At 46.3% G+C, this 13152-nt stretch overlaps 1 protein-coding gene across 2 annotated transcripts in view; it reads left to right on the top strand.

Annotated features, from left to right (window-relative positions):
* Positions 1–13152, top strand: part of ST8SIA1 (ST8 alpha-N-acetyl-neuraminide alpha-2,8-sialyltransferase 1) — a 237303-nt gene that overhangs the window by 87886 nt on the left and 136265 nt on the right. For both annotated transcript variants that reach the window (XM_039486598.1, XM_039486589.1), the window contains one exon: positions 1343–1487. In XM_039486598.1, the coding sequence (XP_039342532.1) occupies positions 1343–1487 (145 nt within the window). The remainder of the gene's footprint in view (positions 1–1342; positions 1488–13152) is intronic.

The following is a 13152-nucleotide window of genomic DNA, read 5'->3' as shown; positions in this document are numbered from 1 at the left end:
AAACTACTTTATATACATGACTGTATTCAAATGGTGAGGAAAAATGTCTATGAAGGCCAGTTCCTCAGCTGGTATAAATCAGCGTAGCTCCATTGAAGGCAATGGAACTACACCAGTTTACACTGGCTTAGGATCTGGCCAATGAGTATAAAACATTTCATAGCTGGTTTTCACTGATGAATATATCTATTCTAATTGCAGTTGGCACTCAGGCCAGATTTCCACTGAAGATGAGAACTGCAGGCTCTGGCCTATTATTTTTTGTAATATAGTAGCTCTTAAAGGTCTCAACTGAGATTGGGTCTCGTTGTGCTAGTTCCTCTGAGAAAGTCTCTACCCCGAAGACTTTACAATCTAATTAGAATAGAAATTAGAGCTCTCTGAATGCAGAGAAGCCCACGCCAGCAGATCCTGCTCTGATGTGCAATTTTGTGACATCGGTTCTGCTCAAAGTGCCCAACAACAGTATTGCAAACTGTGGCACCAATACTGGAGAGCCTGCCTCATGGGAGTAATCCTCCAATCCTATCAGTAAGGATTACTCTTTATGGCACTTTCAGAATTGGGCCCATACCGTACATAGGAAACCTTGTCCTTTCATAAAAACCCAATTGCCTATTGGGTGGAACACAACATTTGTTTAATAGTCCACAATGATACAACAATTTATAGGAGAGGAAAGGAGAATGGTCGATCCCATTAAAACTACATGGCATATATAATATAGCAGAATGCAATTATCCAAGTTGGACTTCAGTCAGGTTGCAGGAGCTGTGAAAGTAGCACAAGGATTTTTAGTAACTAGAAATAAACCTGAACTGATAAATTAGGAGTTGGGTCTCAGCTTTCCCAAAGTTTGGGAGTATTCAGTTGTGGGGTTTTTATAGGCCTGGTAATAAACAATAAAACATTGTATTTAACCTTTATGTAATTAAATCATAGTTTTAAAAACTGCTTCTTTAATTTCCATGCGTGTGACTCTTAAAAGAGTACTAGAGACCTGTGGTTTTTATGTTTACTAATTAGAACTAGTTGAAAATGGGCATATTTTTTGCTAAAAACTGTTCCCATTTTTATAAAAAAATAAATAAAAATTAAAACGATGAACTAGATGATCTTCTGAGGTCCCTTCCAACCCTGATATTCTATGAAATTGATCATACCAATATTCAGAATAGAAATCTTCTGTTGTTTGGCTCTTTATTACTATGTAGAAGCTTGACTTAACAGCATCTACATAGTCTCAGCTGGGTGGAGATTCAAGTAAAGCTGGGAAGCATCACTATGAGATTTCCATAACTGAGCCCTAATTAACACATTTCTTCCTTTCTCTCTTTATTAGGAAACAGCTGGAAGACTGTTGTGACCCTGGTCAGCTCTTTGCTATGACAAAACAGAACTCTCCGCTGGGAAAGAACCTCTGGTTTGATGGGGAATTTTTACATTCTGTCACTATTGACAATGCAACTTACTCCCTTTTCCCACAGGTCAGTAACTGTCTTGTTCTTTTCATTTTAGCCCTCTATTTCTTCTCCAGACAATAAAACTGTATATGTTAAATCAGGCTGGCTGAAAGGCTAGTTGTAAGGAGTAATCTGTAGCTTCACTTCTTCATGATAAATGTTTTCTTGTAATCCTTTATTTAGCCAGAGGCATTGCAAATCTCTGTCTCCCGCCCCCACCCCCCAAATGCATATACAGCAGGAAAATTAGCCATAGTTTCAAGTATCAGGGAGTAGCTATAATTTGAATTCTTCCCGTGACCATTTCTCAGTATTGCCCACCCCAAAAGTTTACAAATCATGAGTCAGGACCCAAATGATCATGAGATTAACATAAAAAGTATGATATTTTAAAAAATAAATGTTTCAGATCCTTTTATTTGCCTATTGGGTTCTGAGCCTTCAGGGAGCACTCAGGTTATATTTTCAACCTTTTCTATTTAACCACGAGGGCTAGAAACTTACATTAAATAAATAAAGGCTGAAATTCTCACATTTCCAGAAGCTGGAGCTTTAAATAAAACCTCAAATATGTCAAGACTAGTGATAAAATCACAGGAGTTGGCAATACTACAAAATATACAGTGAAGAATCGTAAAGTTCTCCTTGCTTATACAGCATGCAGAGATTTGCCAATACTTTTGGCTTAAGCCTTTTGTTCCCCCCATCCTCCAAAAGGACCGCTTCTGGCCTATAATATTTAGACCCAGATTCACAGCTGGTGTTAACAGGAGCAGTTCCGTTAAAGTCATTGGAATTTCGCCTATTTACATTATTGATGAGTTTAGTCCATAGCCTTTAAATTAAAAGACCCAAAAATATATACGATGGGCTAGATTCTGATCTTAGTTACATGGGACTAAATCTGGAGTAACGCCTCAATTCTTCCAAATTCTGAACTTGATGTTACTTTAGATTGTCATCAGTTTGACTGAGTATAGCAGATGGTCCACGACGTAGTTATAAAAAAAAGATATTTTGGCTATTTATTTTCAAGGGCTCAATCTTGGATTCCCTAAGAAAGCAAAATTGTCATTCAGGTCTTACGGACTGCAAGATTGGGCCATAAACAACTAGCCTACTGTCACCAGAGGCTATTATTAAGGACAATTGGAGCACAGTTTCCAGAAGAGGATAGTGGAGCAGGTGGGCACACACAACCCAACAATAAATAAATGAGCCATAAAAAACAGGCACTTGCACTTCCAAATTGGGTATTTGTGCACCTACCTAACTGCTTACAAGCACAAACATGGGGTTTGCAAGTATAATAGGTTTACATATATTGTGTTTTGCAGCTGCAGCTTAGATTTCTGCATTACAAAATTTGGAAACTGATGTTTATTCTCTTATGAAAAATGTATATTGATAAATTGAGTTCCAGTGTAAATGAAACCCCAGAGATCTTTCTTTCCACTTAAGTAATATTAATACTGAAGTGCCAAAATGTTCCATGGTCAAATATTTTTTTTAATTGATCTCATTTTGATATGGTGACAAATGATGGAAGAATTTACTAAACTGCCGAGTAAAATTTTCTGTTTTAAATGGTACAAAAGGGATTAACAACCCCTTTGGATCAATTAGAGTGATACATTTGGAGCCAGGGCTCTATGAACTTTCTGAGCTAAGCATGATCCAGCAGCACAGTTAAATGTGCTTAATTTTATTTATGTGAGTAATCCCACTGAAGTCACTAAGGGTATGTCTACACTACGGAATTACTCTAATTTTACAGAATTCATTTTTGGCAACAGATTGTATAAAGTCGAGTGCATGCGTCCACACTAAGCACATTAATTGGCGGTGTGCGTCCATAGTGCCGAGGCACTGTGGGTAGTTATCCCATAACTATCCCATAGTTCCCGCAGTCTCCCCTGCCCATTGGAATTCTGGGTTGAGATCCCAATGCCTGATGGGGCAAAACACATTGTTGCACATGGTTCTGGGTACATGTTGTCAGGCCCCCCTCTCCCTTCCTCCGTGAAAGCAACGGCAGACAATCATTTCACACCTTCTTTCCTGGGTTACCTGTGCAGACGCCATACCACAGCAAGCATGGAGCCTGCACAGCTGACCGTCACCGTATGTCTGCTGGGTGCTAGCAGACTTGGGACTGCATTGCTACACAGCAGCAGCTCATTGCCTTTTGGCAGCAGACAGTGCATTACGCCTGGTAGCCATCGTCATCGTACTCCTGGGTTCTCTTTTAGCCGACCTCGGTGAGGTCAGTCGGGGCACCTGGGCAGACATGGGAATGACTCAGCCAGGTCATTCCCATTTGCTGCCGAGCACCCAGGAGATGACGATGGCTATCAGTACTACTGCACTGTCTGCTTCCAGCCTAAGATGTAAAAGATAGATGGAGTGGATCAAAACAAGAAATAGACCATATTTGTTTTGTATTCATTTGCTTCCTCCCTCCCTCCCTCTGTGAAATCAACAGCCTGCTAAACCCAGGGTTTTGAGTTCAGTCCTTGAGGGGGCCATTCTGTGTGACAGTTGTTTGTGTTTCTCCTGGGTGCAAAGCCATCCCCTTTGTTGATTTTAATTCCCTGTAAGCCATGTCGTAAGTCGCCCCTCCCCAGAGCAATGGCAGACACAGCTTGCTTGCAAAGGAAATAAAGTCACGATCGTTTAAAAACCATGTATTCTTTATTAATTGATTATAAAAATAGGGAGATAACTGATAAGGTAGCCCAGGTGGGGTGTGGGAGGAGGGGAGGAGGGAAGGAAAAGGCCACTTCAAAACTTGTTGAATGCCAGCCTTCTGTGGCTTGGGCTGTCCACTGGGGTGGAGTGGTTGGGTCCCCGGAGCCTCCTCCTCCACGTTCTTGGGCATCTGGGTGAGGAGGCTATGGAACTTGGGGAGGGGGGAGGGCAGCAGTTAAACAGAAGCTGCAGCAGCACTCTGTGATCCTGCTGCCATTCCTGAAGCTCCACCAGATGTGGGAGCATGTCCGTTTGATCCTGCAGTAGCCCCAGCATTGCATCCTGCCTCCTCTGATCTTCCTGCCACCACCTTTCATCTCAATCGTCCCTCCTGTCCTCACGTTCGTCCCTCCTGTCCTCACGTTCGTCCCTCCTGTCCTCACGGTCATTGGCCACTTTCCTGTACTGTGATACTGTGTCCTTCCACTCATTCAGATGAGCTCTTTCATTGCGGGTCGACTGCATGATCTCAGAGAACATTTCATCGTGCGTGAGTTTTTTTCGCCGCCTTATCTGACAGGGAGACCTGTATCCTTCGGGACGGAGGAGGGAGACTTAAAAAATTTGCAGCTGCAGGAGGGAAAAAAGAGAGAGAAGTATTTTAAAAGATACATTTTACAGAACAATGGGTATACTCTTTCACAGTGAACAACACTATTCACATTACATAGCACGTGATTTCGGTACAAGGTCACGTTTTGCATGTTTTATATTGAGTGCCTGCAGCTTTGGTGTTAGAGATCACAGACGCAGGGCCGGGCAACAGAATTCGGCTTGCAAGCGGCCATGGTAAGCCATTGTCAAGGTTTCCTCCCCCACTTTGAACTTTAGAGTACAAATGTGGGGACCTGCATGAACACTTCTAAGCTTAATTACTAGCTTAGATCTGGTAACGCTGCCACCAGCCAGAAATCAGTGTCTGGCACACTTTCTGTCCCCCCAAAACCTTCCCTGGGGAACACAGATCCAAACCCCTTGGATCTTAAAACAAGGAAAAATTAATCAGGTTCTTAAAAAAGAAAGCTTTTAATTAAAGGAAGAAAAGGTAAAAATTATATCTGTAAAATCAGGATGGAAAATGCTTTACAGAGTACTTAGATTCATATAGCCCAGAGGAAACCTCCTCTAGCCTCAGGTTCAAAGTTACAGCAAACAGAGGTAAAAATCCTTCCAGCAAAAGAAATATTTACAGGTTGAGAAAACAAAAATAAGCCTCAACATGCCTTGCCTGGCTAATTACTTACAAGTTTGAAACATGAGAGACTGATTCAGAAAGATTTGGAGAGCCTGGATTGATGTCCTGTCCCTCTCTTTCCCGAGAGCGAACGAACCCAAAACAAAGAACACAAACAAAGAACTCCCTCCACCAAGATTTGAAAGTATCTTGTCCCCCTATTGGTTCTCTGGTCAGGTGTCAGCCAGGTTTACTGAGCCTTCTTAACCCTTTACAGGTAAAAGAGACATTAACCCTTAACTATCTGTTTATGACAGCCATAGTCTTTCGGCTTCTGCAACCTTCATAAAAGCAGCATCCTCCTTTCCCATACAAACAAGCAAAGCCCGTTGAGTACTGCCCCCCAAATCTCAGACAGTGTGGAATCACACTGGCGGTGATTTTTTCCTAGAACTTTAGAATAAACAGATTAATAAAACACATGCACCTTTACATATACTACTAATTATGTAAAACTACAAGATTTTTCACATTTTAAGGACAATTGTTAACCAGTGGATTCTGGGAAACTTTTACAGGAGAGTGCATTAGCTACTTTGTTAGAAGCTTCTGAAATGTGTTGAATTTTGAAATCAAAATCTTGGAGAGCTAAACTTCATCGAAGAAGTTTTTTGTTGTTTCCCTTGGCAGTATGAAGCCACTTTAGCGCAGCATGGTTGGTTTGTAGCTGGAAATGCCGTTCCCAAACGTATGGGCGTAGCTTTTCCAGGGCATACACAATGGCGTAACATTCTTTTTCACTGATGGACCAGTGGCTTTTCCTCTCAGACAGTTTCTTGCTGAGAAACACGACAGGATGGAAGTTTTGATCCGGTCCTTCCTGCATTAAAACTGCTCCTACACCATGCTCAGATGCATTTGTGGTTACTAGGAATGGTTTGTCAAAGTCTGGGGCCCTTAGCACAGGGTCAGACATGAGTGTTGCCTTAAGCTGGGTAAAGGCCTTCTGACACTCATTAGTCCACTTAACCGCATTTGGCTGTGTCTTCCTGGTCAGGTCTGTTAGTGGGGCAGCGATTTGGCTGTAGTGGGGTACAAATCGCCTGTAATATCAGGCCAAGCCTAAGAAGGATTGGACCTGTTTTTTTTACTTTGGGACAGGCCACTTTTGAATAGCATTGACCTTGGCCTGTAGGGGAGTTATTGTTTTTTGACCCACCTGGTGTTTAAGGTAAGTCACTCTGTTTTGGCCTATTTGACACTTTTTAGCCTTACCAGTTAGTCCTGCCTGCCTGATGTGCTTGAAGACTTTTTTCAAGTGTTTCAGGTGTTCTGCCCATGAATCAGAAAAAATGGCCACATCATCGAGGTAGGCAACTGCAGACTTTCCCAATCCTGCTAGGAGACCATCTACAAGTCTTTGGAAGGTGGCGGGTGCATTTTGCAGCTCGAAGGGAAGCACATTAAATTCATACACCCCTGCATGGGCGATGAAGGCTGACCTTTTTTTGGTGGGTTTATTTAGCGGTACTTGCCAGTACCCCTTGGTTAAGTCTAATGTAGAGATAAACTGGGCACGTCCTAATTTCTCCAATAGCTCATCAGTGCGTGGTTTTCGGGACGAGTTACAGCATTTACCTTACGGTAGTCCACGTAAAAGCATATTTTCCCATCTGGTTTGGGAACTAGAACCACGGGAGATGCCCGTGCACTGTTAGAGGGGCGGATTATACCCATCTGTAGCATGTTTTGGATCTCCTGTTCTATAGCATCTTGGGCATGAGGAGACACCCAGTAGGGTGGGGTTCTAATTGGGTGAGCATTACCTGTGTCAATGGAGTGGTATGCCTGTTCAGTCCATCCTGGGGTGGCTGAGAACATTGGGGCGAAGCTAGTGCACAGCTCCTTGATCTGCTGCCGCTGCAGACATTCCAGGGTTGTGGAGAGGTTCACCTCTTCCACGCCACCATCACTTTTTCCTTCGTAGTAGACACCTTTAGGCCACTCAGCGTCATCTCTTCCCTGGGCTGTAAACTGACAAACCTTTAAGTCTCTGAAATAAAAGGACTTGAGAGAATTAACATGGTACACTTTAGGCTTTAAGGTTGAGGTGGGGAATGCTATGAGATAGTTAACAGCTCCCAGGCGCTCTTGGACCATGAATGGCCCTTCCCAGGATGCTTCCATCTTATGGGCCTGTAGCGACTTTAAGACCATAACCTGGTCCCCTACTTTGAAGGAACGCTCTCTGGTATGTTTATCATACCAGGCCTTTTGCTCTTCCTGAGCATCCTTTAGGTTTTCTTTAGAGAGGGCTAAAGAGTATCGGAGGGTGCTTTGTAGGTTGCTTACAAAGTCTAGAATGTTAGTTCCTGGAGAAGGTGTAAACCCCTCCCATTGCTGCTTCACCAACTGTAATGGCCCCTTAACCTCGTGGCCATACACAAGTTCGAATGGTGAAAACCCTAAACTGGGATGTGGTACAGCCCTGTAGGCAAAAAGCAACTGCTGCAACACTAGATCCCAATCATTGGAGTGTTCATTTACGAATTTACGTATCATGGCCCCCAAAGTTTTATTAAACCTCTCCACCATGCCATTGGTTTGATGGTGGTAAGGGGTGGCAACCAAGTGATTCACCCCATGAGCTTCCCACTGGTTTTTTATTATCCCTGCCAGGAAATTAGTTCCCAAATCTGTAAGGATGTTGGAGGGCCAACCTACCCTAGCAAAAATGTCTGCTAAGGCCTGGCACACAGTTTTAGCCCTGGTGTTGCTTAGAGCTACTGCTTCCGGCCATCATGTAGCAAAATCCATGAAAGTCAGTATGTACTGCTTTCCTTTGGGTTTTTTTTTGGGGGAAAGGACCCAGAATATTCACAGCTACTTGCTGAAATGGGACCTTAATTATGGGGAGTGGCTGTAGAGGGGCTTTGACCTGGTCTTGGGGCTTTCCAACCCATTGGCACACCTCACAAGACCGGACATAATTAGCAACGTTCTTGCCCATTCCCTCCCAGTGGAAGGACTTCCCCAAACGGTCTTTGGTTCTATTCACCCCAGAATGGCCGCTGGGATGATTATGGGCTAAGCTTAAAAGCTTTACCCGGTACTTAGTTGGAACTACCAACTGTTTTTGAGGATGCCAGTCTTCCTGGTGTCCACCAAAAAGAGTCTTCCTGTATAAAAGTCCTTGTTTTACAACAAACCGGGATCGGTTAGAAGAGCTGAGAGGCAGTGGGGTGCTCCGTGCCGCTGCCCAAGCTTTCTGAAGGCTGTCATCTGCTTCCTGCTCAGCCTGAAACTGTTCCCTTGAGGCTGGAGACACCAGTTCCTCCTTAGACTGTGGACTTGGGCTTGGTCCCTGTGGAAGCGATGTAGGTGATGAGGTTGTTTCCGTTGACTGTGAACCGCTTTCCGCTGGTGCACTAGGTGATATTTCAGGCTCTGGCTGAGCCTCTTGGGTAGGGTTGTCTGCTGCTTTTGCCGGTTCAGGCCCGCTGGTGCTCTCTGGCATTGGAGTGGTAGATGGGTTTGCAAGTGCTGGCGTCAGTGCTGGCAATGGTTCTGGTGCTGGTTGCCTTTCCAGTTCCGGTTCTGGAACTGGATGCACTAGGGCTGTTGCAGTCGTTAGCAGGGGATCCAGTTCCACCACCTCTGTCTGGGTCTTTGGTAACATAGACGGGGCCCTGGTGGACGGCTCAGGAACAGGGATGGGTGTGGAAGTTTGCTTGGCCTGGCTGTGGGTGACCATTCCCACCCTCTTGGCCAGCTTCACCTGGTTGGCCAAGTCTTCCCCCAGTAGCATGGGGGTGGGATAATTGTCATAGACTGCAAAAGTCCACATTCCTGACCAGCCCTTGTACTGGACAGGCAATTCAGTTGTAGGCAAGTTTAAAGATTTTGACATGAATGGGTGAATTGTCACTTGGGCCTTTGGGTTGATGAATTTGGGGTTCACTAAGGATTGGTGGATAGCTGACACTTGTGCCCCGGTGTCTCTCCACGCGATAACCTTCTTTCCGCCCACTTTCAAGGTTTCCCTTTGCTCCGAGGGTATGTGAGAGGCATCTGGGCCTGGGGATCTTTGGTGTGATGGTGGTGTAATGGACTGTACTCGATTGGGGTTCTTGGGGCAGTTGGCCTTTATATGTCCCAGTTCATTACATTTAAAACATCGCCCAGCTGACTGGTCACTGGGCCGAGGTGGGTTGCTGGAGACTGGTGAGGTGGGACAATAGGGTGTCTGGGGCTTTCCTTGGGTTGTAGGTGGCGTCTTGGGTTGCCCCTGGTGATAGGGTTTATTTTTGGTTTGCTCTCTCTGATATTTGCTCCCCTTGCTAGTAGTTTTTTTTTTTGCCACTTCCACCCATTTGGCTCCAATTTCCCCCACCTCGGTTACAGTATGGGCTTCCCATCTAGGGGTATGTCTACACTACAAGACTATTTCGAATCAACTTAAGTCGAATTTGTGGAATCAACCTTATGAAGTCGAATTTGTGTATCCACACTAAATACACTAATTTGACTGTATGAGTCCACAGTAACGGGGCAAGCGTCGACTTTGGAAGCGGTGCACTGTGGGAAGCTATCCCACAGTTCCCGCACTCCCCGCTGCCCATTGGAATTCTGGGATTTCCCCCCAATGCATGCTGGGGGAAAAATGTGTCGAGGGTGGTTTTGGGTAATTGTCATCATTGAACCGTCAATCACGCCCTCCCTCCCTCCCTCCCTCCCCGAAAGCGCCTGCGGACAATCTGTTCGTGCACTTTTCTGCTCAGTGACAGTGCGGACGCCACAGCACTATGAGCACGGAGCCTGCTGCAGTTACGGCCGTTGTCAACTCCTCGCACCTTATCGTCCACCTCTTCCACAGTCAGCTGCTGAGAAATCGGTCTACCTTTCAATGGTGCTGCGAGCACTGGTGGACCATGGGGGACGTTTTACCAGCATCAACGTCGGGTGGCCAGGCAAAGTTCATGACGCGTGTGTTCTCAGGAACTCTGGTCTGTTTAGACGCCTGCAGGAAGGTAGTTTCTTCCCGGACCACAAAATAACTCTTGGGGATGTGCAGATGCCTATAGTGATCCTCGGGGACCCAGCCTACCCGCTAATGCCCTGGCTCGTGAAGCCCTATGCAGGCGCCTTGCACAGCGACAAGGAACTCTTCAAGTACCAACAAGCAGCGAGCAGCGTGACCTGTGACTGTTCAGTTTCTTTACAGAGAAGCTGAACCTGCCCCTGTTTCTTTACCAAGTTATTGTTGACTAGCATCTGCAGTTACATACCCCGTCCACCCCGCTTCCCCCACTTCCAACACACGTTTAAAAATAAAATACATCTTCCACTGTAACTTTACAAAGGTTTCTTTATTGATGACTTTGCATTAAAGGGTTGAAACTGGGACGCAGACTGTGCTGGGTAGGGTGTGCGGTGATGTAAAGACCGCCTCTAAACTCGAGGAATGACAGGCTCCTGCTCCCAGAGCGCTCTGCAGTGCCGGACTGGTTGTTTCAACGGAGCCTGCCATCCCTCCTTTTCGGGACTCTGTGTGCGGGGGCTATGTGGCCTTGTGGCGGGGGAGGACGGATACAGATTCCTCTGCTGTGTGGCTCTGTGGTCCAGGACAGAGACCGTTGCATGAGATCTGTAACCCCCCTCCCCCGCTACAAAGTCACGTACCCCCCCACCCACACAGAACCTGCAAACCACATCCCATACCGACCAGGGTGCCTACTGACTGCACTGTGTGTGTGACCTGCTGCTGATCCTGCCCCCGTCTCTGTACCCTGCTAAAGGTGACTATCCTATGCAATACCCTACCCCCTTCCCCACCCACCCACCCACCCCTTCAAACACAGCGTTGTGTAAAAAAGCATGACGGAAACAGTAATTAACAGCAAAGTATTTTTAATAATTAACCAGACAGTCAGGGGATGAAACTGGGATTGGGGCTTGGGTGAGTCAGGAAGGGAAGGAATTCTCAAAAATTAGGGTATGAGAGCTTTTGGGTACTTGAGCACTCTGCTGGGGTGCAGTGACAGTTTTCACGGCCCCTGGTGCCACTCCTTCTGGTTACTTTGGGTGACGGGAGGTATTGGACTTTGTGGCGGGAGAGGGCGGTTGCAGATACACTGCAGGGGGCTCTGTCCTCCTGGCTGCGGTCCTGCAGAACATCCACAAGGCGCCGGAGCGTGTCCATTTGCTCCCTCATTAGTCCAAGCAGCGTTTGAGTCGCCTGCTTGTCTTCCTCACGCCACTTCTCCTCCCGTTCGCTGTGTGAGCGCTGGTACAGAGACAGGGTCTCCCCCTCCACTGGCTCTGCTGGTCCGCCTCGGCTCGGGAGCACCCCATAACTTCAGCGATCATCTCGTCCCGTGTCTTTTTCTTTTGCCACCTAATCTTTGCCAGCCTCTGTGAGGGGGATACTGTGGCAGGTCTGGAGACAGTCGAAGCTGTGTGATGGGAAAAAGGGAGTGAATTCCTTGCAAAGATAAATTTTTGCGAACAATGAACACAGTCTAGTCTGTGTCTGTGAACAACACCATGCACAGCACCTATCTCGTCCGCACTCCTGCAGCAGGCAATCCTGAAAGCATAAACTCTGCCCCTGTTCTACCCCATCGCAGTGTCCCCCGACCCTTGCACTTCTGGGTTGAGATCCCAGTGCCTGATGGTGCAAATTTCATTGTCGCGGGTGGTTCTGGGTAAATGTAGTCAGTCATTCCTTCCTCCGGGAAAGTAATGCCAGACAATCATTTCGAGCGCCCGTTTTCCCTGGATTGCCTTGGCATACGCCATAGCGTGGCAACCATGGAGCCTGTTTTGCCTTTTGTCACTGTCACCGTATGTGTACTAGATGCCGCGGACAGAGGCGATTCAGCAGCGCTACACAGCAGCATTCATTTGCTTTTGCATGACAGCAGAGATGGTTATCAGCCATACTGTACCATCTACCATGCCACTGTAAACTGGCAAGGTGATGATGGTTACCAGCCGTATTGCATTATACCTTCTGCTGCTGTCATAGGTGCCCCTGGCCGAGATCAGCCGGGGACGCAAAAGACAAAACTGGGAATGACTCCCTGAGTCAATCCCTCCTTTATGGTATCTAAAAATAGAATAATTCCTGCATAGAATATGGGGCTAGTGTAGTAGAGATCCAGTGTTTCAGAGAACCAGAGAGCACAGCCGCTCCGTGTCAGATTATTTAGGAATGATGAGCTGCATGGCATTCACAGGGGGGGCTCCTGCAACAACCCCACCTGTTGCTTCCCTCCTCCCCCAGCCTTCCCGGGCTACCGTTGCAGTGTCCCCTGATTTGTGTGCTGAAGTAATACAGAATGCAGGAATAAGAAACAGTGACTTGTTACTGAAATGAAATAAGGGGAAGGCAGCCTCCAGCTGCTATGATTGTCCAGACAGGACATTAAGCAGTGTGTGGGAGAGGAAAACAGCATCCTGCTGCTATGACAGTCCAGGCAGTACAGAATCTTTTCTTTACACATGAAGGGCGGGGGCTGATGGAGCTCAGCCCCCTGTTGCTATGATGAAGACGGTTAGCAGGCCGTCTACTTATGGGCTGATGACGAGGACGGGTACCAGTCATATTGCACTACACCATCTACAGCAAGGCTGATGATGATGACGATGGATATCAGTCTTACTGCACCATCAGCCACCCATGAGCGGGAGAGGATGCTACAGTACAGTGCCGCAGCATCGCGTCTACCAGCAGCATTCAGTACACATAGGGTGACATTT

This window comes from Mauremys reevesii, linkage group 1, assembly GCF_016161935.1.
Source record: "Mauremys reevesii isolate NIE-2019 linkage group 1, ASM1616193v1, whole genome shotgun sequence".
NCBI lineage: Eukaryota > Metazoa > Chordata > Testudines > Geoemydidae > Mauremys > Mauremys reevesii.
The sequence above is the reverse complement of the archived record's forward strand: the minus strand, read 5'-3'. Positions and strand labels throughout refer to the sequence as shown.